General features: G+C 45.3%; 1 protein-coding gene across 2 annotated transcripts in view; it reads left to right on the top strand.

The window, feature by feature from the left end:
• Positions 1-24187, top strand: part of LOC144679733 (sodium/potassium-transporting ATPase subunit beta-1-interacting protein 3-like) — a 648792-nt gene that overhangs the window by 602072 nt on the left and 22533 nt on the right. The window contains exons 5-6 of one of the 2 annotated variants that reach the window (XR_013576410.1): positions 4719-4819; positions 22355-22436. Coding sequence is in view for 1 of the 2 variants with exons in the window: in XM_078540431.1 (XP_078396557.1) it covers positions 4719-4779; positions 22355-22436 (143 nt within the window). In the remaining variant the exon portion in view is untranslated. The remainder of the gene's footprint in view (positions 1-4718; positions 4820-22354; positions 22437-24187) is intronic. The other variant, XM_078540431.1, reaches the window with a different exon arrangement.

Genomic DNA, 24187 nt, shown 5'->3' with positions numbered 1-24187 from the left:
GTACTGACAGGGAGCTACTTATGCAGTTGGCCCTCCTTTTCGCATTTGGCTCTCCTTTTCATAACCAGTGGTGTAGGCTGAAAATGAGAAGCAAACTAATATACAAAAAGTGAAAAGCACACTAATTCTCTTCACCCACACACACCAGGTCAGGCTTGCCCAACCTTATTGTGTGAGGTTGTGGGGGGGAGGGGGGGGAGGTGATGCATTTCCATTTTTTTTCCCACTCAAGCAGCCAAATTTTGGAAAGATACATGAAGCTTAAAAAGAGATTGAGTATGAAGAAAAGAAACAACTTGCTGAGCAAAAATAAAGCAATGTCAAAGTAATAAATAGATAACTTTAAAAAAAGAGTAATTAATAAAGATGACCATTAGAGTGTGAGAGGGTCAGAGTGAGTGTGTTTGGCTCAATCCCAGCCTCAGGGTGTTCATTTACCGCCCCCCGCCCCCCCCCCCACCACACCCCCACCCCCCACAACCCCTCACCCACTGTGAGAGTCAGTGAGAGTTCATGTTGGTGTGTGGGAATGAGATGAGTGAGAACTTTGAGACTGGGAGTGAGCCAGACACACACACACGTGCACACGCATGCACACACACGCGCGTGCACACACACGGTCTCTCACACACTGTCACTCTCTCTCACACACTCTCTTACACTTTCTCACACACTCTCTCTCTCACACACTCACTCTCTCTCTCACACACTACCTCTCACATGCATTCATTCTCTCACACACTCACTCATATTCACTTTTGCTCAACAAAAACAGAATTACCTGGAAAAACTCAGCAGGTCTGGCAGCATCGGTGGAGAAGAAAAGAGTCAACGTTTCGAGTCCTCACGACCCTTCAACAGAACTGACTATAGTTAGGAGAGGAGTGAAATATAAGCTGGTTTAAGTTAGGCGGGGAGAGAGAAGTTGAGGGGGGTGGGTGGTTGTTGGGACAAGCAAGCAGTGATAGGAGAAGATAATCAAAATATGTCACAGACAAAAGGATCAAAGAGGTGTTGAAGGTGGTGATATTATCTAAGAAAATGTGCTAATTAAGAATGGATGGCAGGACACTCAAGGTACAGCTCTAGTGGGGGTGGGGTGGAAAGACTGACAAGGTATTAGTTGTAGATTTTAAAATAATGGAAATAGCTGGGAAAAGAAAAATCTATATAAATTATTGAAAAAAACAAAAGGGAGGGGGAAGAAACGGGGTGGGGATGGGGGGAGGGAGTTTAAGATCTAAAGTTGTTGAATTCAATATTCAGCCCAAAAGGCTGTAAAGTGCCTAGTCAGAAGATGAGGTGCTGTTCCTCCAGTTTGCGTTGGGCTTCACTAGAACAATGCAGCAAGCCAAGGATAGACATGTGGGCAAGAGAGCAGGGTGGAGTGTTAAAATGGCAAGCGACAGGGAGGTTTGGGTCTTTCTTGCGGACAGACCGCACGTGTTCTGCAAAGCGGTCGCCCAGTTTGCGTTTGGTCTCTCCAATGTAGAGGAGACCGCATTGGGAGCAACGAATGCAGTAGACTAAGTTAGGGGAAATGCAAGTGAAATGCTACTTCACTTGAAAGGAGTGTTTGGGCCCTTGGACGGTGAGGAGAGGGGAAGTGAAGGGGCAGGTGTTGCATCTTCTGCGTGGGCATTGGGAGGTGCCATAGGTGGGGGTTGAGGAGTAGGGGGTGATGGAGGAGTGGACCAGGGTGTCCCGGAGGGGATGATCCCTACGGAATACCGCCGGGGGGGTGAAGGGATGATGTGTTTGGTGGTGGCATCATGCTGGAGTTGGCGGAAATGGCGGAGGATGATCCTTTGAATGCGGAGGCTGGTGGGTGATAAGTGAGGACAAGGGGGACCCTATCATGTTTCTGGGAGGGAGGAGAAGGTGTGAGGGCAGATGCGCAGGAGATGGGCCGGACACGGTTGAGGGCCCTGTCAACGACCGTGGGTGGAAAACCTCGGTTAAGGAAGAAGGAGGACATGTCAGAGGAACTGTTTTTGAAGGTAGCGTCATCAGAACAGATGCGACGGAGGTGAAGGAACTAAGAGAATGGGATGGAGTCCTTACAGGAAGCGGGGTGTGAGGAGCTGTAGTCGAGGTAGCTGTGGGAGTCGGTAGGCTTGTAATGGATATTGGTGGACAGTCTATCATCAGAAATTGAGACAGAGAGGTCAAGGAAGGGAAGGGAAGTGTCAGAGATGGACCATGTGAAAATGATGGAGGGGTGGAGATTGGAAGCAAAATTAATAAATTTTCCCAGGTCCCGACGAGAGCATGAAGCAGCACCGAAGTAATCATCGATGTACCGGAGAAAGAGTTGTGGGAGGGGGCCGGAGTAGGACTGGAACAAGGAATGTTCCACATACCCCATAAAGAGACAGGCATAGCTGGGGCCCATAGCTAACCCATAGCCACACCTTTTATTTGGAGGAAGTGAGAGAAGTTAAAGGAGAAATTGTTCAGTGTGAGAACAAGTTCAGCCAGACGGAGGAGAGTAGTGGTGGATGGGGATCGTTCAGGCCTCTGTTCAAGGAAGAAGCTCAGGGCCCTCAGACCATCCTGGTGGGGGTTGGAGGTGTAGAGGGATTGGACGTCCCACCCCATGGTCGTTCCACCCCACCCCCACTAGAGCTGTACCTTGAGTGTCCTGCCATCCATTCTTAATTAGCACATTTTCTTAGATAATATCACCACCTTCAACACCTCTTTGTTCCTTTTGTCTGTGACATCTTTTGATTATCTGCTCCTATCACTGCTTGCTTGACCCAACAACCACCCCCCCACCCAACTTCTCTCCCCCCACCCCCACCTTAAACCAGCTTATATTTCACCCCTCTCCTAACTTTACTCAGTTCTGCTGAAGGGTCATGAGGACTCAAAACGTCAACTCTTTTCTTCTCCGCCGATGCTGCCAGACCTGCTGAGTTTTTCCAGGTAATTCTGTTTTTGCATCAGTTACAATGGCTTCTCTTACTGCTCCTGCACCAATACCTCTGGTGTCCCCCATGGATCTATCATTTTTCTCTTCCTATTTAATGCCCCTTAATTATCCAAAAGCACAGCAATGGTTTTTACATGTATGCTGCCGACACCCAGATCTACCTCACCACCACCTCTCTTAACTCCTCCACTGTTGTTAAATTGTCAGACTGCTTACTGACATCCAGTAATGGATGAGCAGGAGTTTCCTCCAATTAAATATTGGGAAGACCAAAGTTATTGTTTTCGTTCCCTCTCCAAATCTGTTCATCTAATTATGGCCTCTTGGGCATCCTTATTTCTCCACTATTGGTGGCCGTGCCTTCAGTTGCCTGGGTCCCAAGCTCTGGAATTCCCTCCATACATCTCTCCACCTCTCTACCTCATTTTCCTCCTTTTGGACACTTCTTAAAACCTAGCACTTTGACCAAGCTTTTGGTTATCTGACCTAATATTTCCTTATGTGTCTCAGTGTCTAATTTGCTTTATAATGCTCCTTTAAGTGCTTGGGAAATGTTATTATGTTAAAGCTGCTATATAAATATGAGTTGTTGTTGTTGTTGTTCATGGTGGCACTAGTGGAATCTGCTGGTACAGCCATCATTGAGGAGAGGGTTGTCCATCAACAGCATCGGTCAAAGTGAGAAATGGGGGGCAGGGGCGGGTGTGTGCAGGAGGGCCCACATCACTTCATTGGGAACCCAATCTATCATGCATCCTTCCTAATGCCATTTCCCTCTGGACACATCAGCTCAAAGAATTGCTGGTGGCACACACTCTGATGCCAATAAAAGGAAATTGAGCAAAATAGATTTAAATCAAAAAATCAATAAGTAAGTAAGGACTACTGGAACAAAGGCTCATGAAAACCCAAGTACCAGCTGTTGGGGTGACAGGGTGGAGGGGGGTGTGGTGGACATGGGAGTGGGGAATGCAAAATTCTTTTGCAGGAATGGCCTTTAAAGTTCCTGGACTTTTAACAGGTCCATCCAACATCTTGTTTCTACCAAGTTTCACAGGATGTGGGGGTTGGAGGCTCAAGGTCCTGTATATCCATGGGCCAGAACATGGTATGATGCCCTTCCCCTTCCCCTTCTGTATAGTGATGAAGCTTCTGCCTGCTTCAAGCAGGATCCTCAGACACTCACCCTAGGTGCAACGAGAAGATCTTAAACCAGTAGGAATCCAGAAGAACTGGTATCTGCCAAATCGGGGCACTAAGAACATGAAAATCAACTCCAGTTTTTTTTGTTAAGGACCTGCCTAAAGTGTGTTTCTTCATCATAAGTAGCTGGTGATCATTGTGTGATTTCTAGGCACTTAACAGTTGTTTTATGATAGTTTAGTTGCTTTTTTACTCATGTCTGGGTCACCAAATATTGCTTTGGATTTCATAAAAATAATTCCAGAAGACTAGATGGCATATTTTACTAAAACATGGTCCCTTCATCTCACAACTGTGGCTTCCAATTCCCTACCAAAGATTTCAAAGCGGCCAATGAGAAGTAAAGTTTAGAGCGGCATTACTGGCATTCAACTATCTTGAATTGACGACAACCAAAATTAAAAAGGGGAAACATGGACATAAAATCATCTTTAAAATATTCTTAAATAAACTCCATCTTAAATGATAAGAATAGAGGGACTAGCTAGTGCTGGTCCAAGGATTATAGGATAGATGCAGTGAAAAATACTCCAAACAGTATATAACTTTGGATTCTCTTTGTCTCTTCTCCCCACAGCTCATTGGTTTTGTCTATGCCTGCTATGTGATCAGCGTTTTCACTGAGGAAGAGGACAGCTGTAAGTACTGAAAACACACCCGTCTCTGGATCACTCCAGGGTGAGACATGGCCTTTGCAATAATGACTGATTTGTCTTAGATTCACACTACATCTCAGCAGGGACACATCAAATAATGAGAATTTTCTTTAGGCACCACATTTTTTTTAAGCATTGTCAAGCTGATGTCACAGTTGGAATATCATGTAAGATGTGTCAGATTTTCTTTACTCAAATTGAAGTAGGTATATAAAGAAGACATAGCTATCAGCCATTTTGCTTTCACACAGATTCACGTACTGTGAGAAATGTCTCAAAGGCTGAGGAAAACAAAAGTTTACTGTTCAAGATCTCCAATTCAATCCCCCATCTGTGTGTTACCGTTATTATCTGGGTAGTCTCGAACTGTTGCAATCGACTACAATAAACCTGAGCTTGGACAGTTCAGATTCTTGATTGCCATTCATTCCTGCTAGAAGCTGACCTGTTTGGATGACAAATAAAGATAGGATTCTACTTTACATTTGAACAAGCATGCATACAATTCCATTGTGGGAAAGGTTCATGGGATGGAACTTTCAATATCAGTGGACCATAAACAGTGGATTGCCTTCTCAATTATTATTGATTTTTAGGCGACCAATCATCTACATCCTTTTTTACTCCCCAGGCAACAAATTTAATTCATTTAACAAGACATTTCTGCAAAAAATGCAAAAAAACCCTGTACTGGTCAATAATTTCTCTTACAATGAGTAGCGTCAGAAATGTGCTGGTAATTAGAGGGTCCGTCACCTATGCAAATCAAAGGCCAGCTCAGTGGTTCCCCAAAGCAGAAAAAAATGAAATATGCAGACAGGTTTGAGAACAAGGTAAATGTTTTCCAGGTGATAAGCACCTTAAATGAATCACTTGCACTGAACTTCCACTGAGCCGGTCAGGTCAGGAGAAGGCTAATGCCTCATTTGTCTGCATGTAGGTTATGACAATAGAAAGGCAATCATAAATAATGAGAATTGTGATGCCTCACCTCATGCTTGTCATTTGTACATACATGCCAGTGTAAATATCATAATGTGCGAGATGGTCCCTTCCATCCAGAACCTGGGCTGGAAAACCAAGAGGGAATAAAAATGAGTATGGCTGGTGGAACTGGCTCATATCCCAAATTCTAACCTTGAAAATGCTGTTGCTTCTATCTCACCACCATCAATTCTGGATTTCTGACTCCATAATATCTATAGTTGTCTTGTTTCCCCTTGGTTTAAGTATATGTTCTGTGCACTCTTGAACCCTATACGGAGCTTCTGTCAAAGCTCTATCCTGAGTGTCAAGAATGTGTAAGATGCTGCATTCCAAAAGCAACCTTTTGGGACTGATGTGGCCCTCATCTCATGGTGAGATGGGCTGGTCTGGTGCCCTTTCTTTAGGCATTGGAGGGAGCTGGCAAGAGAGTATACATGCACTTTACCCTGAGATAGCATCATTATCCTGGCACACTTTGGTCTTGCCACAAGTAGCAAATACTGGCCCTGCATGGCTTCAGGCAGGCCTAATGGTACCAATAATATCAGTGAACCCCTGCCTTATGGTTATTTGTACCTGCTCACAAAGCACGACAAAGCCAGAAGAAACATCCTTCTCCAGTGTGACACCCCAGGTCTCTGCAGTCACTTTCTGAGCATTGATAAAGATCACTGACTGCTGTTAGCACCTTGCTACTCTAGACCTGCCACTCATTCTATAATGGTTTGTAGTGTTGGTAAACCATCTCCCAATGTACTACACATGGGGCTGCTGGAATCCTGCACCTGGTCTGCTGTTCTTTGATACGACCATTGATGACTGCACTGAGGCTTAATCCTCTGCCAGTATTATTTTTGTAAATGCTAGGTCATTAAGCTGCAGATCCCCTAAGAGACAACATTGCTGATTCTCTGATCACTACCAAGTCTGACGCACCCAGTGCATTGTCCCCAAAATCTCCTATGTGCCTCGATCAGTTTGTGCTTGGGAGACGCAGTCCGAGTGACAGAGTATGCTGTGATGTGTTGACAATGGCAGATGCTGAGAACTTGTGTTATCTTCTAGTAACATACTCAAAGGAAATGATGAAGAGAAATTGGTGTTATTAACTGAGTAGAGGAGATCACATGCCACTTTCAGTCGAAAGAGTAATGTGAGGATTTTATGGTAATTTCACACTAAGTCGGTGGGGGTGATATTGATCTTTGCCAGCAGCATAAAACAGATTTGTAGCAAATCAATAGCTGATTTTTCACCAGGCTGTTCTTCTTTCAACTAAAGTTCACTCCTTTTGGAGACTGGTTTCATAGTCTCACTTTCACTTTTACTTGGTTGAAAGTAAGAATCTTAGTAAAATTTGGGAAATAACTGCTGTGTGAAAAATTGGCTGCTGATTCACTTTGAACCTGTTTGGCACTGTTGACTAAACCAATTTCCTCTCCCAAGTTATTTATTTGACTTTTTTCATGTCACAGCAAACACAAACTAAATACTGTTCATTCTTTCCGTTTCAGCCATCTCCTTTATTTTCTTAATTTTCAGTTGTTCATCAAGATGAGTGATGCATAGAAAACCTGCTTCCTACTCAGCATCATTAATGTACCCTCACCCAATCTCAGAAGATTGTCCTTTGTATAACAGTGCAATTATTTCCATTCCCATACCAGAGATCCATATGCATTCCATTTAAAATAAGTGGAATATGGCCTTCAGTAAGATAATGGATAAGAGAAATGTCACATGGACATGTCAAGTGTTCATCTACTAATATTTCTGACAGTGATTTTCTAGCCTACTGAGATTTCTTTTAATACCATTGCATCTAATGTGTCAAGGTAAATCAAAAATCAATTCTAGTTTTTATCAACACAAAAATCAACATCAACAGCTGTGAAAGTTTAAACAAGTACATGGAAACAAAATTACTGTACTCTGACTAATAATGACAATTACAATCATAATTCCTATTTATAGCAGGAAGAGACAATAAGAATCTTTGGATTGAATTTTTACTTTTATTAATAGTGAAGTGACTTGCTTAATGGCAAAATTTGAACAGCAGAATATTTTAAATCAGGTCTACTCATTGAAAAGACCTCCTTACATTATATTAGAGTCTGAACCAGAAGTACATTTTATTAGAATCTGATCCATAACATGATGTCAAAAATTTAACGTGCAGAACAGTTTTGCAAGGGATTGGATTCTTGCTCAAACTGGTACTCAAAACAAGAATTTTATTACACGGAAACTCTTGCTACAGTTTTATATCAAGTAGCAGATACGGGAAACCCACTTAGTATGTACATTGAGGCACATTTGCTGGTTTAGTTTGTAACACAATATGTGGCTCTTTAGGTTTCTCTGATGGATCATTGTATTAAAACAATAATGTACATAACCAGAAGGAATTGACAGTTGGTGTAGAAATATCACAGAGCCCACAAGGAGAAACTGACAGACAAATTCTCAGAGCTAAATCAGATCCTCCGCTGAGACTGCACCTCAGGATTTCATTTCACTCCTTTCCTGTCTTGACGTATACCACTGTAGTGTTCCTGGATGTTAGTTGAAGGTTAACTGCATCTCAGAATTTCTTAAAGTAGTTCAGATTTATGTTCACTTTAAGTACTATATTTTAAGCTATGGCGCATAAGACACATGTAATCAGACCACTTGTATTCCAAGGCATTAACTTTTTTGACAAAAAGAGTCAAACTGCTTTCTCTTAAAGAGCAGAGTTCACAAAAAGCATATTGCCTCAATAATTTCATACATTAATATCATACCCAGGGTAGAATTCCCCCCACTCCCCCCACTACTGAAATCTAACCCAATATACTTATTATTAAATTATTCAGTCACTGGGGTTTGAGTAGGTATTTTCATAAACTATTTTTTAGGATTATTTTCTCCTCTGTTTTCTCTCCATACTATGCTCAATTTCCCCACAGAAAAGGCAGAAATAACTAGCTTCAATAATTTGACTGACAATTTACTGGTCATCTGCCTATAGAAAATATACCTGTAATTAATTTGTCCATTGCACCATCCAACTTTCAGGTGTTTTTTGGTAAAACTGAGAAGGTGCATGAAACACATTGATTGCCTTCAGGAAACACACCTTCCTCTGGCTTAGAGGCAAGTGGTGAGAAATGTGTGGAAACTCTTTCGAGTTACCAACAGTCACAGATTGCAACTTCTTTCAAGTACAATCACAGTTCTTGGTTTTTCCGGGAGTGGGACATGAACCCACAACCCTCTGATTCAAAGGCGAGGGTGCTATGAACTGAGCCACAGCTGACACCTCAATGTGTGGAATCCACAGCAAAATATCCCATGGGCAGCTAACTAGCAAGTACTGGATGGTTAATGACCCTATCTTTATTGTTCAATAAGTGCCTAATGCTTTGTGCTTCTTTTTTTAAGGGAAGCAATTAATGCTCACGGCATCAATCTAAATGGTAATGTCTTGTCAAGCAACTCCTAAAAAACACCTAATTCAACGTCTTTAGCCACACTTATACAAAGCAAACTTTACAAGTGATTGAGTTGTATTTGACTATGACACCATGGCAAAATTTCACCATGGAGGTTGAAGTCATGCTGTCGCAGGGGCTGCTGTCACAATTAAGGCCAGTTGCCAGCCCCCAAGAGCTGCTGGCTCAATCAGAGGACCGGCAGCTCAGCAGTTTCAGCAGGGTCACTGCCATCTATCATCCCTATGCTCAGTAACCTACATTGGCTCCTGGTCAAGTAATGCCTTGACTTTAAAATTCACATCCTTGTTTCAAATCCCGCAACAGACTTGCCCTTCCTGTATCTCTGTAATCTCATCCAGCTCCACAACCCTTTGACATAACCCACTTACCTAATTCTGGCCTTTTGAGAAGCCCCAATTTTAATTGTTCCACCATTGGTGGCTGTACCGTCAGTTGCCTAGGCCCAAAACTCTGGAATTCCCTAACTGCTCTGCCTCTCTATCTCTCTTTCCTCCTTTAAGGTGCTCCTTAAAACCTACCTCTTTGATCAAACTTTGGCCATCTGCCTTAATACCAACTGTTGGTGTCTAATTTTGCTTTATAATGCTCCTGTGAAGCACCTTGGGACATTTTATTACATTAAAGGAGCTATATAAATAGCTTCAACAATTCTTGTTGCCAGTCTCCCATTTAGAGTGATGATAGTGCCACACAACACAATGGAGTGTGTCCTCGCTGTGGTGAAGGAACTTTGTCTCCAGGTGGACGATGGGATGGTCCTTGGTACAAAACAACAATGTACATGGAGCCTTTAATGTAATGACATGTCCCAAGGTGCTTCACATGAGCATAATAAAACAAAATATGATGCCCAACCCCCTGGGCCATAACTTCCGAGTTTGGGCCGTAACTTCCAAGCTCCCCAGCGTCGGATTCGGGAGGGGTACCCCAAAGATGCACTGGGGAATCCCTCTTGGAAGTTCTCAGGTAAGGGTTTGCACGGCAATTGTCCAGAACACTTCCTTTGGATAATTGTGCTGTGCTGGGAACCATCCGGAAATGGGATTTAAATCACAAACTTCGATGGTTCCGCTGGGGTTATAACAATAGTTACCCAGAAAAAGTTAGAGGAATTAAAACCTCTTCTAACTTCTGGGTAACTATAGTAAAGACCCAGACTGACTCCATGGGACTACCGCCACATCCACAACTGCATCCCCCACCCCACCCCAGGACTTCGCCCACACCCTGATCCCCCCTACCCCCTGACCTCTGACACCCCCCCACCCTCCCAACATCTGATCCCCCAACCCCCCTGAACTCCGACACCCCCAACTCACCCGACTTCCAACCGCCCACATCCCTGACCTCTGACCCCTCACTACCCTGACCTCGGACATCACCCACCCCCGCAACCACCGCCGACCTCAGGCGCCCCCACCCCTTGAACCCCAAACCACCCCGGAACTCGGACACCCCTCACACCCCTCCCGGGCCATGAACCACCCCACTTCCCATTGGAGTCAATGTTGAGAACTCCCAGGCCGCTCTCTCTTGACTCTATACCACAATGCCCACCACCTCTGGTGGCTCTGTCCTGCTAGTGGAATTTAATTAACTGAATTTAAATTTCCCAGTTGCCATGGTGAGAGTTGAACTCACGTTTTTGGATTATTAGCCCAGGCTCCTGAATTATGACTCCAGTAACATAACCACATTGCTCATACTTACCACACAAATAGCCGGCTCACCAATATTCGGTGATGATTCTGCCAGGACCACTTGGTTTCAGACCTCATTACAACATTGAACTTCAAACATGGGCAATGAACAGTGGAGGTGATGGCATAGTGGTATTCTCGCTAGACTAGTGATCCAGGGTAAAGCTCTAGGGACTTAGGTTCAAATTCCACCATGGCAATTGGTGGAATTTGAAACCAATAAAAATCTAGAATTAAAAAATTTAATGATAATCAAAACCATTGCTGATTGTTATAAACAAACCCATCTGGTTCATTAATGGTCTGGCTTATGTGTGACTCCAGACCCACAGCAATGTGGTTGACTCTTAAATGGCCTAGCAAGCCACTCAGCTGTAACAAAACCACTACAAAGTCACAAAAAAGGGAATGAAACCAGACAGATCAACTGAGGCATCAGAAACGACAATGGCAATCTCAGCCCTGTCGACTCTACAAAGTCCTCCTTACTAACATCTGGGGGCTAATGCCAAAATTGGGACAGCTGTCTCACAAACTAGTCATCCTTACAGATAATGTCCCAGACATGACCATCACCATCCCTGCAGAGGTGACGGCACAGTGGTATACAGTCGGGAGGGAGTCCTCAACATCGACTCTGGACTGCATGAAGTCTCATGGCATCAGCCCAAAGCAAGGAAACCTCCTGCTAATTACCGTGTACCGCCCTCCCTCAGCTGATGAGTCAGTGCTCCATCCATGTTGAACACCACTTAGAGGAAGCACTGAGGGTGGCAAAGGTGCACAATGTACTCTGGATGGGAGACTTCAATGTCTATCACCAAGAGTGGCTCGGTAGCACCAATGCTGGCCAAGTCCTAAATGACATAGCTGCTAGACTGGGTCTGCGGCAGGTGGTGAGAGAACCAACAAGAGGGAAAAACATACTTGACCTCATCCTCACCAACCTACCTGCCACAGATGCATCTGTCTATGACAGTATTGCTAGGAGTGACCACCACACAGTCGTTGTGGAGACAAAGTCCCAGCTTCATATTGAGGATACCCTCCATCGTGTTCTGTGACTCTACCACCATGCTAAATGGGATAGATTTCAATCAGATCTAGCAACTCAAGGCTGGGAATCCATGAGGTGCTGTGGGCCAACAGCAGCAGAATTGTATTCGAACACAATCTGTTACCTCATGGCCTGGCATATCCCCCACTCTACCATTACCAACAAGTCAGGGGATCAACCCTGGTTCAATGAAGAGTGCAGGAGGGCATGCCAGGAGCAGCACCAAGCATATTTAACAATGACGTGTCAACCTGGTGAAGCTATAACACAGGACTACTTATGTGCCTAAGCAGCAAGTGATAGACAGGGCTAAGTGATACTACAACCAACGGATCAGATCTAAGCTCTGCTGCATCCAGCCGTGAATGGTGGTGGACAATTAAACAACTCACTGGAGGAGGCAGCTCCACACATATCCCCATCCTCAATGATGGAGGAACCCAGCACATCAGTGCAAAAGATAAAACTGAAGCGTTTGCTACAATCTTCAGCCAGAAATGCCGAGTCGATGATCCATTTCATGCCTCCTCTGGAGCTCCCCAGCACCACAGATGCCGGCCTTCAGCCAATTTGATTCATTCCATGTGATATCAAGAAACAATTGAAGGCGCTGGATACTGCAAAGGACATGGGCCCTGACAGTATTCCGGCAATTTTACTGAAGACTTGTGCTCCAGAACTTGCCATGCCCCTGGCCAAGCTGTTCCAGCACAGTTACAACACTGGCATCTACCCGACTATGTGGAAAATTGCCCAGGTATGTCCTGTACATAAAAAGCAGGACAAATCCAACCCAGCCAATTACCGCTCCATCAGTCTACTCTCCATCATCAGTAAAGAAATGGAAGGGGTCATCAACAGTGCTATCAAGCACCACTTGCTTAGCAATAACCTGCTCACTGACACCCAGTTTGGGTTCTGCCAGGGCCACTCAGCTCCTGATCTCATTACAGCCTTGGTTCAACATCGACAAAAGAGCTGAACTCCCAAGGTGAGGTGAGAATGACTGCCCTTGACATCAAGGCAGTATTTGGCCGAGTGTGACATCAAGGAGCCCTAGCAAAACTGGAGTCGATGGGAATCAGGGGGAAAACTCTCTGCTGCTTGGAGTCATACCTAGCACAAAGGAAAATGGTTGTGGTTATTGGAGGTTAGTCATCTCAGCTCCAGGACATCACTGCAGGAGTTCCTCAGGGTACTGTCCTCAGCCCAATCATCTTCAGTTGCTTCATCGATGACCTTCCTTCCATACAAGGTCAGAAGTGGGGATGTTCGCTGATGATTGCACAATGTTCAGCACCAATTGCGACTCCTCAGATACTAAAGCAGCCCATGTTCAAATGCAGCAAGACCTGGACAATATCCAGGCTTGGGCTGACAAGTGGCAAGTAACATTTGTACCGCACAAGTGTCAGGCATTGACCATCTCCAACAAGAGAGAATCCAACCATCGCCCCTTAATGTTCAGTGGCATTACCATCACTGAATCCCCCACTATCAACATACTGGGGGTTACCATTGACCAGAAACTGAACTGGACTAGCCGTATAAATACTGTGGCTACAAGAGAAGGTCAGAGGCTAGGAATAGTGTGACAAGTGGCCCACCTCCTGACTCCCCAAACCTGTCCACCATCTACAAAGCACAAGTCAGGGGCGTGATGGAATACTCCCCACTTGCCTGGATGAGTGCAGCTCCCACAACACTTAAGAAGCTTGACACCATCCAGGACAAAGCAGCCCGCTTGATTGCCATCACATCCACAAACATTCACTCCCTCCACCACCGACAGTAGAAGCAGTGTGTACCATATACAAGATGCACTGCCGGAATTCACCAAGGCTCCTTCAACAGCACCTTCCAAACCCACGACCGCTACCATCTAGAAGGACAAGGGCAAGAGACAGGTGAGAGAAACGCCACCGAGAAGTTCCCTTCCAAGTCACTCAAAATCCTGACTTGGAAATGTATTGCTGTTCCTTCACTGTTGCTGGGTCAAAATCCTGGAACTCCCTTCCTAACAACATTATGGGTGTACCCACACCACATGGACTGCTGCAGTTCAAGAAGGCAGCTCACCACCACCTTCTCAAGGGCAATTAGGTATGGAAAATAAATGCTGGCCCAGCCAGCAAAGCCCACATCCCATGAATGAATTTTTAAAAAACTCCAGAGGCGAGGTGAGAGTAATTGCCCTTGACATCAAGGCAACATTTGATCGAGTGTGACATCAAGGAGCCCAAGCAAAATTGAAGCCGGAGACGATTCTCAACTGATTGAAGTCATAACTAGCTCAAAGAAAGATGGTTATTCTTGTTGAAGGCCAATAATCTCAGCCCCAGGATATCAGAGAGTGAGGTTATTTGCTGAGGATTGCACAGTATTCATTTCCATTTGTAGTTGCTCAGATAATGAAGCAGTCTGTGCCCACATGCAGCATGACCGGAACAACTTTCAGGCTTGGGCTGATAAGTGGCAATTAACATGTGCACCACACATCTGCCAGGCAATGACTATCTCCAACAATAGAGCATCTGACCATCCCCCCTTAACATTTAATGGCTTTACCATTGTTGAATACCTTGGCATCAACATCCTAGGGGGTGAGGGGACACTATTTTACCAGAAACATAACTGGATAAGCTACTTCAATACTGTGGTTACAAAGGCAGGTCAGAGGCTAGGAATTATGTGATGAATAACTCATCTCATAACGCACCAAAGCCTGCCCATCATCTACAAGGCACGAGTCAGGAGTGTGATGGAATATTCTCCACACTAACCCGGATCGTTGTTTGTTCTGTATATTCACACACACACCTTTTTCCCCTTTGGAGAAGGTGGGGCTATGTTGGAAGGATTAGCAGGCTGATTAACAACCTGTTGAACCATATCATTAGCACTGCTTCCATGGCCAACAATTCCTGAAGTGGGAGTTGAGCTTGGAGCTCCTGGATCAGAGACAGGAGAAATAGTGACTAAACCACAGGACTATGCTTCAGCAACACTCAAGAGGCTCCATACCATTCAGGATGGAGCAGCATGGTTGATTGGCATTCCATCCACCATCTTAAACATTCATTCACTCCAACATCGGTGCATGTGGCAACTGTGTTTATCACCTACAAGATGCACAGCAGCAACTTAGCAAGGGTCCTATGACAGCACCTTCCAAATCCACGACTTCTACCACCAAGAATGAAAAGGACAGCAGGTGCATGGGAACATCATACCTCCAAGTTTCCCTCCAAGCCACACACAATCCTAACTTGGAAATATATTGTCACTGGGTCAGTATCCTGGAATTCCCTGAGCTGAATTTTATGCTAGGGACAGGGCCCCTGTGCCCTGATGTAAAAGTCAGTGGTGAGCCTGCCCCCTCTTAGCCGGCTTGCCCCACAGCCATTTTACAGTTATCGGGCCACTAACTGGTTTGAGGCAGGACTTCTGCCCCCATCAAGAAAGAGATCCTGCCTCTGAGAGCAGCTGGCCAATCAAAGGACTGGGAACTCTCTTGTCCCAGCAGCACCACCGTGAGCACTGGCAACTGCTGGGACTGCACGCAGTCCTAAAGAAAAGACCGGACTTAAAGGCAAGTCCAGGGTATCGCTAGGTCCAGGTTGGCAGGCCCCACAAAGGGCATGGTGGGCTGGGATCGTCAAGGTGCTGGGTGAGGGAAACACTGGTGGGGTGGGCCGGTGGGGGGGGGGGGGGGGGGGGTGGAGAATTACCCTGTTGGGGGCTCTGATGGGCACAGGGTGGCCGAAAAGGAGACAACCTCCGCTTGTCTGGCCACCAGTCTGCCAGGTTTCATCTGGTAGTCTGGACACTTGATGCTGGCCTTCTCCATAGTGGGTGAAATCCAAGTGGTGGCAGGGGGAAGCCCTCAAGTGGCCATTAAGTGGCTGGTTAAGAGTCTCAGTTGACCCAAGGATGAGCGGGCCTCCCACACCTCATTTGCCACTGATCAAATTGCAGGCGGGATGCAACGAGGATGTGTAGGTGGTGGGCATGGCATGGTACCTGATTTTATACCACTCTGCTTGCCATCCTGACCCCGGGTTGGAGGGCATAAATTTCTGGTCTCTCCCTAATAGCACTGATGGGATATCTTCACCACAAGTACTGCAGTGCTTTAAGAGGGCGACACCCCATCACCTTCTCAACAGCAATTAAGGATGGACAATAAATGTTAGCCTTAACAATGACAACCACATTGTTAATGAATTTTAAAAATGCTCAACCAGTGGAAAGTTTCACATAGGCAGAAAATATACAAGGGATCAATAAGTGCCACAACACCACTGGCTCTATACTCTAGCATGAGTAACCCTTCAGGACAGGAGGCAAGGAAACCTGATGAATAAATAAAGAATATAAAAACACTTTTGACAGCCTTAATAAATTGTCACAATATTCTTAAGGAAGGCAAAAATACATAGAGACTTAGCAAAGGGTGGAAAAAGCAGATGACTGAAGTCATGGCCAAGACTTTTGAAGAAGGAGAGAGAAAGAAAGATGGAGTGGGTCGGGGGAAATATTCCAGATTGTGGGGCTGAGATGATGACGGGTCTGTGACTGAAGGCTGAGACAGTGGTGAGTGAAAGCGTATGAAGATTGGGAGCTACATGCCGAAATAGAGCTGAAGGAACTAGCAGATGTCATAATATGTCTTTAAGGGATATCAGCATGACATCACCAGAAGGGAAATGTGGCATGTGATCTAGTCTTTGGCTGGGATTTCCTGGCCCATTGACTTTCGGTGGGACGAGATGATCATGGCGGGCCATAAAATCCTGCCCTTAGTTTCACTTTATCTTTGAGCAGAGCACACACGCACCAGCTGTGATGTCTTCAAGCTTTATACCTTTGTATAACTGTTCTCATGTACCTAGTCTTAATGAATGAACCCACAACATGTTTACCCAATTCCTTATGAGCGATTGGTGCCTTGTGTCTTGTACAGTAAATAACATGACAGCAGAGACAAAGAAGGAAGAGGCTGTGGAAATGGCTTAAATAGAAGAATAAATATGTTGAAATCAGTGTTTTGAACTTCACGAGAACAGGAGTCATAGGGCAGAATCGTCCCAGATTTACACTAAGTGCGATGGTGGGCGTGAAAAAGATGTTTTACCTGCCGTCCTCAATGGCGGATTTTCACACTGTATCGTCCCCTTCCCGCCTCATTAATTATGCAGTCACAGGAAACATGCCATCTCGCTGGTGGCCGGCCTCTGGTTGGGTGGTCAATGCCAATGCTGCACACAAGAGGTCTGGCATCCAGTGCGGAAAAAGGATGAATGATCTCATTTGTGCAACTAGGTAAGTCAACTATCTCATCACTCTCAAATCTCACACTCACAAGCCCATCACACATTCACTGGCATCTCACTCACTGCCAGCTCAAGGGACATCACCACTCACTCTCTCATACACACACTCACATCTCCATATGGCCTCATCTCCTCTGGAGACTGCCTCCTCATCCCATCCATGGCTGCATCCAGCACACACGCACACCTGAAATCTTTCATATTTGGCCTGGCATGCGCCTTGCTCACATTCTCCCCATTTGTCTTTATGCAGGATAAGATCGCGCACAATCACCGGGAAAGGTCCCAGACCGGGGGGGTGGAGTGCTGGACATCAAGGTCCTTACTCTGTTCGAGAGTCATGTGTTGGACCTGGCTGGAGAGGACATCGACCGTTCCTGCTGCGACGGTGATTTTGGCGGAAGCATCCACGTGAGGGTCCTGCACCAGATCAGCCCTCTGTCAACACTACTCTGAGTCCGCTGTTCTGAGTGTAATGTGACTGCCAAGCACTAATAATCTCCACTTTCTCTCCTAGGCACATCTGACACATCACCCTCAGGCAACCTTGACCCCAACTTCAGCACTGAGAGCACCTCGGATGAGGACCCTGAGGGCAGCAACATTGAAGACCCATCATAGCGTTCACTCACACTCTCCATCAGTGCAGTGACACACACCTCAGTGGGACCTGGATGTAGAGCGGCCTCGAGATGACAATCTGGTGAGCACGGCACACAATCTGTTCTACAACAGGCGGAGGCAGGGACAGCCGAGTTCACTGGCAATCGGAGGACCGCTGGAGGCAAGGAATCAGCTAAGTCCGAGTCAGATGATGAGCCTCTGGACTCGGTCTTCAATCAGTTGTTGGAGCTGCAAAGACAATCACGGGAACATCAGGAAGGGCTGTCTGGTACACTCCTCAGATTGCAAGGGACGATGGAGGAGTCCCTCGCCTTCAAGCTGGGGTGATAGTGCCGGCATGCCGATGCACCGAGGTCAACACTGGCAGGGTGGCGGCTGCCATGGAAGCCTTGGTCCAGGACATTGGCCCTGCACTGCTGTGTGGGCTGAGCTCCATCGCTGACGCTATAGTTGGCCTCCAACAGTGTCAACGCGAGGTGGGTGTGGGGCAGCTCGATCTCAACTCAGCTTCCCCTTCTCCTCAAGGAGTCAGCCAGGGGCCGTTGAGCACCCATAGGGAGGAGGATCAGCAGCTCAACACCCCCGAGGCCATCCACCCAGGTGACTCCGGGAATGTCCGGCTGATCCAATATCCCCTCTTCCTGTGACCCCACCATCTCCAGCTCCACAGGCTGAGGAGGGTGCACCTGCCCCTCAGCAGGATACCCAAAGCAGGCCAAGGCCCTCCAGGTCTCGACCCTCCAGAGGACGCATGCCGAAGTCATCACAGACGGAGTTTAGCAGGCAGCAGGCTGTCTCCACCTCCGCTGCCAGGGTTAGGAAGGTTAAGAAGATGTAACTCTTTCGAGTCAAAACCAAATAAACTAAATTAACAAATCAAGGGACAAATTAAAAGACAGTTCCTTATAGAGAAACTGAAAAAACAAAGACAAAATTTAAAAGAAACTTACAAACATTAAACCAAAATGTGATTAAGAGGGCCATAAAACGCCACAGTCCCTGCAGTGCCCATCAAGCACGGAAGGCCTCGACAATGCCAGCAGACACCGCGTGCTTCCTCTCCAGGAACACCCGGCCGCGAACATAGCCGTGGAAAAGGGGCAAACATTCGGGTCGGACAACCCTCTTGATCACCCGCCAGGACCTGTTAATGGCCAACTTGGCCAGGCCCAGGAGCAGGTTCACGAGAAGGTCCTCCACCCTCCCTTCCCCCCTCTCCACACCGGGTTAAGAAGATGTAGCTGCACAGCCTCAGCACGGGTGTTAATTATTTGTACATAATGTTCACTATTGTAAACAACTTTCAAGAATTTCTCCTTGCCTATGGCTTCTTATTATGGTGAGCAGTCTTTGTGTCACTCAGATGTGAAACCTTGGTTCTTGCACAAGATAAAGGCAGGTGTCTCAGTCCAGGGCCTCTTCCCCGTGCAGTGTGTAACCTTCAGACCAAAGTGATGGTCTGGATTCACTCTCACTGGGCACATCAGTGATGTCGTGGGTAGACGTCACAGAGTTCCGGTATTCTCTCTGTGTCCTCTCAGCACCTTTGAGGTGGGTCTGGGCCCCCATCTCTTCACCATCTGTGCCCAGTGATGGTATGGTCCTGAATTGGCCAGAGCCATTTAATTGACTCTTAAATGCCCTCTGAAATGGCCTAGCAAGCCACTCAGTTGTAACAAATCACTACACAGACACAAAAAAGGAATGAAACCTGATGGGCCCTTCACTGTCGCTGGGCCAAAATCCTGGAACTCCCTTCCTAACAGCACTGTGGGTGTACCTACACCACATGGACTGCAGTGGTTCAAGAAGGAAGCTCACCACCACCTTCTCGAGGGCAACTAGGGATGGGCAATAAATGCTGGCCCAGCCAGAGAAGCACACATCCTGTGAATGAATATATATATTAAAAAAAGGTGCTGAAGGTTGACAAATGATCAGGTGCTGTTAAAGCATCACTGCTGCATCTGCATGATGTGACTCTGATCACAGAGCGCAAATGAGATGCCCTCAGCCAGACAGGAGTCAGATGTTCACAGAGGCAATATGAAGATCTGTGGAGCGTCCTCACTACATGTCGTCATCATCCTCCTGGAATCCATCGACTATAAGGGCCTCCGCTGTGTCTCTACGACATGAGCCTGAGCAATGAGAGTATGTGCACTGCCATCGGCCACACAGGAGCCAAACGTTCACAGATGCAAAGTGAGGATGTCAGGATTGTCCTCACTGCATCTTGTCATCATTCTCCACGAATCTTGTGGCTATGAAGGACTCCTGAGCGCACCTGCCTCATCTGTCCAGTGCAATCGCTGCATCGCTAGTACCCCCACCTTCAAGGACCACATCACCCTCATCCCCTTCAATGTCCTCCTCATCAGAGGAGACATGCAGGTCTTCCATCCTCTCCTGAGCCAGGTCTGCCCACCATTGCAGCGCCGGGTTGTGTAGCGCAACCAACTACAATGATACGCGACACCCTCTGGGGACTTGTATTGCAGTGCTCCACCAGGCCTGTCAAGGCACTGGAACCTCATTTTCAAGATGCCTATGGTTTGCTCCACCAAAGTCCAGGTCATGGCTTGAGCCTTGTTATACCATCTCCCTGCTGCAGTCTGAGCCTGCTGCATGGGCGTCCTCTGCGGGTAGCCCTTGTCCCAAAGGAGCCAAGCCTGCAGCCTCTGTGGACCCTGGAAAATGTCAGGGGTCTGAGGCCTGCTGAGGATGTAGGAGTCGTGGACGCTCCCTGGGAATCGTGCGCAGGCCTGTAGGATGCAATTGTGGTGGACGCACACCAGCTGAGCATTTAGCAAGTGGAAGTCCTTGCGATTGATGTAGTTGACGGCTTGTTGCCATGGAGATCTAAGCTCCACGTGAGTGTAATCAATGGCACCCTGCACCTGTGGAAAACCAGAGATTTCTGCAAATCCCAGTGCTCTTGCTTCCTCATTTGCCTGGTCCCGGGCAGAATGCACAAAGTTCTGTGCCTTCGCGAAGATGGCGCCCGTGACCCGCTGGATACATTTGTAGAAGGAGGCTTGCAAGATCCCACACTGGTCACAATGGCATAAAACCAATTTTTGGCCTTGTCACCATATTGTCCACCCAAGCCCACTGCCAACAGGAGTGGAAAATTCCAGCCATAGGGTATAAAACAGTATCATGTTCTTTTACATTGTGGCAGTTGTTAAATACCATTTAGAAAATATTTTTAACATTTTAAATAGCCTTAATGATACTCAGTGAAATATAGCCTGAATAATCTCATTCCATTTCCTTGTAAATACTGGTCTACTGCACAACTGCCCACTAGCTGGCATTAATTGATATTAAACTGGGGATCTTACTCAAAAATGTGATTGTTTGTTTAGGAAACAGAAAGGGATAATGTGGAGGAAGCATCCCTGCTTCTAACTCAATGGCTGTGGCTATGCTTAACTCTAAATTTGAGCAAATCTGCCACCTATGAAAAGTGCACCATCCTCACCACCTTATGCCTCCCAACACCACTTTCAGATGTTGTTACTGCTCTGGGAATAAATCTGCTGCACATTGTGAATGGGAATTCTTCACCTTGCAGCAGTTTGGTGAGATCTGATGTTCCTGCTTGTAGCAAGTAGCAGAGTGAATTCCTCTGGAACTTTAAATCAAGGAAGACTGACTCTGTGAACTGGAGGAGGACAAAAACAATGGCCATAACTTAGGTACAGTTGGGTTATTGTTCAACATTGGACTGCTTGGCAGGAAGTTTATTTTGAATTTAAGACTTCATTCTAAGAATAAGAATAAGCATTCCATTCTCCATCATTGATATCCTTTATCTTGAACAGCATATAATTTACTTTAAAAAAGCGCACAACCTCTCCAGCCTAGAAATTTCTGCTATCAATACTAGTGGACCAACAGATAACGAGTTCCCCTGTTTACTGTTTTAATGGAAGCATTGTTCAATTTAAAATAAATAAAGAATTAAACTGGCAAAAAGGAAAGTTCAGAGCTGATTTTAGAAATCATTCATTCATACAATGAATGATTAATAATAACTGGAATCACTTTCCAGGTAGGTTAGTGGAGACTAAACTCTGGAATCATTCAAGATGCAGTCCATGCTGCCATAGGTCCCTTTGAAAAGATGAGTAAAATGTACCGTATCTTTGTGAAATGGTTTAAAACATCTGTTAAAAATAGCTAACCGAGGGATATTGGGCCAACAATGTGTTTTTTTTTTGTTAAATATTTGCATTTTTATTTCTAATTAATATTTATCACTTTATATCTGTTTTCTTTATTCATTTCATTCTTTTAACTTGTGAATCTGTGTATTTATTTGTGGTTGTGTTGTGGTTTCAGTTGATTTCATAGGTGGACTTGAGTCATACTCCTACCACGCTCCCCAGAAACCCTCCCATGTACAGTTAACACCTGTTTACCTGTAAGTAAGGTTTAGTGTTTTACTATTACAATACTAATCCACAGGAATAGAAACTAAATTCACGGTAAAATACTTACCTTCATTGCTTGCTATGCAATTCTAATACTTAGTATTAGCGCATGTCAGTCATTCTACTGCCATTGAACCTTGTAAATACAAACTCAAAGGATGCACACAAATAATTCTTATTAGAGGTTCATTATTAATGTTTGAACACTCCTTATTTCTGGAGCTTCAGGCAGGATTGAGGAAAATACATGCTATAAGAAGTAATATGTAGTAGTTGAGATCATTATAACAAAATCTGTTGTATGTAGATAGTGTATGTTGCTCAATACACCGCTGCTTTAAATGCATACCAGAAATTGCTTGCATTGATGCATGCGCTAAGAAACATTCAGGACTCAGTACTAATATACTACTATTTAAAATCAACAGCAGAAAATCTAAAGTCTGGGATCTGTTATATGTTATTAAATTATCTGTAAATATCTATAAATAGCTAGGAACTAATATGTTATGTGTAAGCGTTCTGAGAGGCCACATTTCACAGCTGCACGAGACACTGAGGTTTCTGCGTACATAAGCAGTTCAATCTGATCTCTCTTTTGATAAAGACAACATGGAAAATGAAACATAAAGGCTTTTTGATCTTTACAACCTGAAAGTGTGATTATTAACAATATCTAGGAACCAAAAAACAACAACAACCTATAGTAGATCTACATTCCTAAACTATTTGAAATTTTAGCAACTTTAATCTTAGTTACAAAATGAAAATGGAAACTCTCATTTTTATTGGTTTAGAAGGCTCTAATCGAATCATTAATGCCATTCACATACTATACTGTGTTACTCTGACGCCACTTCTAGAACTCAGAGATACCTTGCTGTGGCTGATAATGGTGACATGGGGCTAAGACCTCACACCATATTTTTAAGAAATATATATATCAACATAGCTCCTTCATAAAATTTTAAAAACTGGATAAAGACTTTAAAAAGGCTGAAGCTATATCTGCCTGTAACCCTGAACAAAAGGAACTTTCTGGCAACATCTGAGAAGCTGACACCTCGTTATCTCTGCAGAAATGCTAACTACCCCTGTGGCTGCAGAGATCAAATTTGAAGAGAATTATACAAAGGCCATCTACATTTCCTAAGCCAGGCCTGACCAATGGAGACTACCAGTCTGCTAGGACAAAGGACCCTGTGCCCTCCTTTGAAATTCTTAATAGTTGAAACAATCTCAAGAATCCAAAGGAATATATATCCTTTGTCAAAGCCAAAGTAGAGGGGTGGGAGTCACAGAATCCCAACCACCCCCATAGCTGAGCAATCCAGTTGCACTGCCTTGCTGTACTGGCATTCAGCCTGCCACTTTCCATCTAGCAAGCAGCAGCTCAGAAAATGGGCTCTGTCCTGGCTTGAACACCTGGCCCCCATCTACACTGTTTCTACTGCAACTTCTGAACTTCTGTATCAATGCCTATAAGACTAATTCATCTCTACATGCCTACTCCATCCTTCAAGTCACCACTACTGGAAAAGTGAATTACCCAGCATCGATCTTCAGCTGTTGACCTCTGTGAAAGAATACACCATTGGACTTTGAATCTGGACTCCGGCCTCATGTGAAACAACAGTTCTTTATTCTATGTGGTGAGAGGGGAACCCAGGGCAGTTTAAATTAAACCCCCTCCTGTCCGTAACAATGGGAAGTGGAAATGTTTACACTGGTTTTGGAAGCT

The sequence above is a fragment of the Cetorhinus maximus genome, chromosome 4, assembly GCF_964194155.1.
Source record: "Cetorhinus maximus chromosome 4, sCetMax3.hap1.1, whole genome shotgun sequence".
In the NCBI taxonomy this organism is placed as follows: Eukaryota; Metazoa; Chordata; class Chondrichthyes; order Lamniformes; family Cetorhinidae; genus Cetorhinus; species Cetorhinus maximus.
The sequence above is the reverse complement of the archived record's forward strand: the minus strand, read 5'-3'. Positions and strand labels throughout refer to the sequence as shown.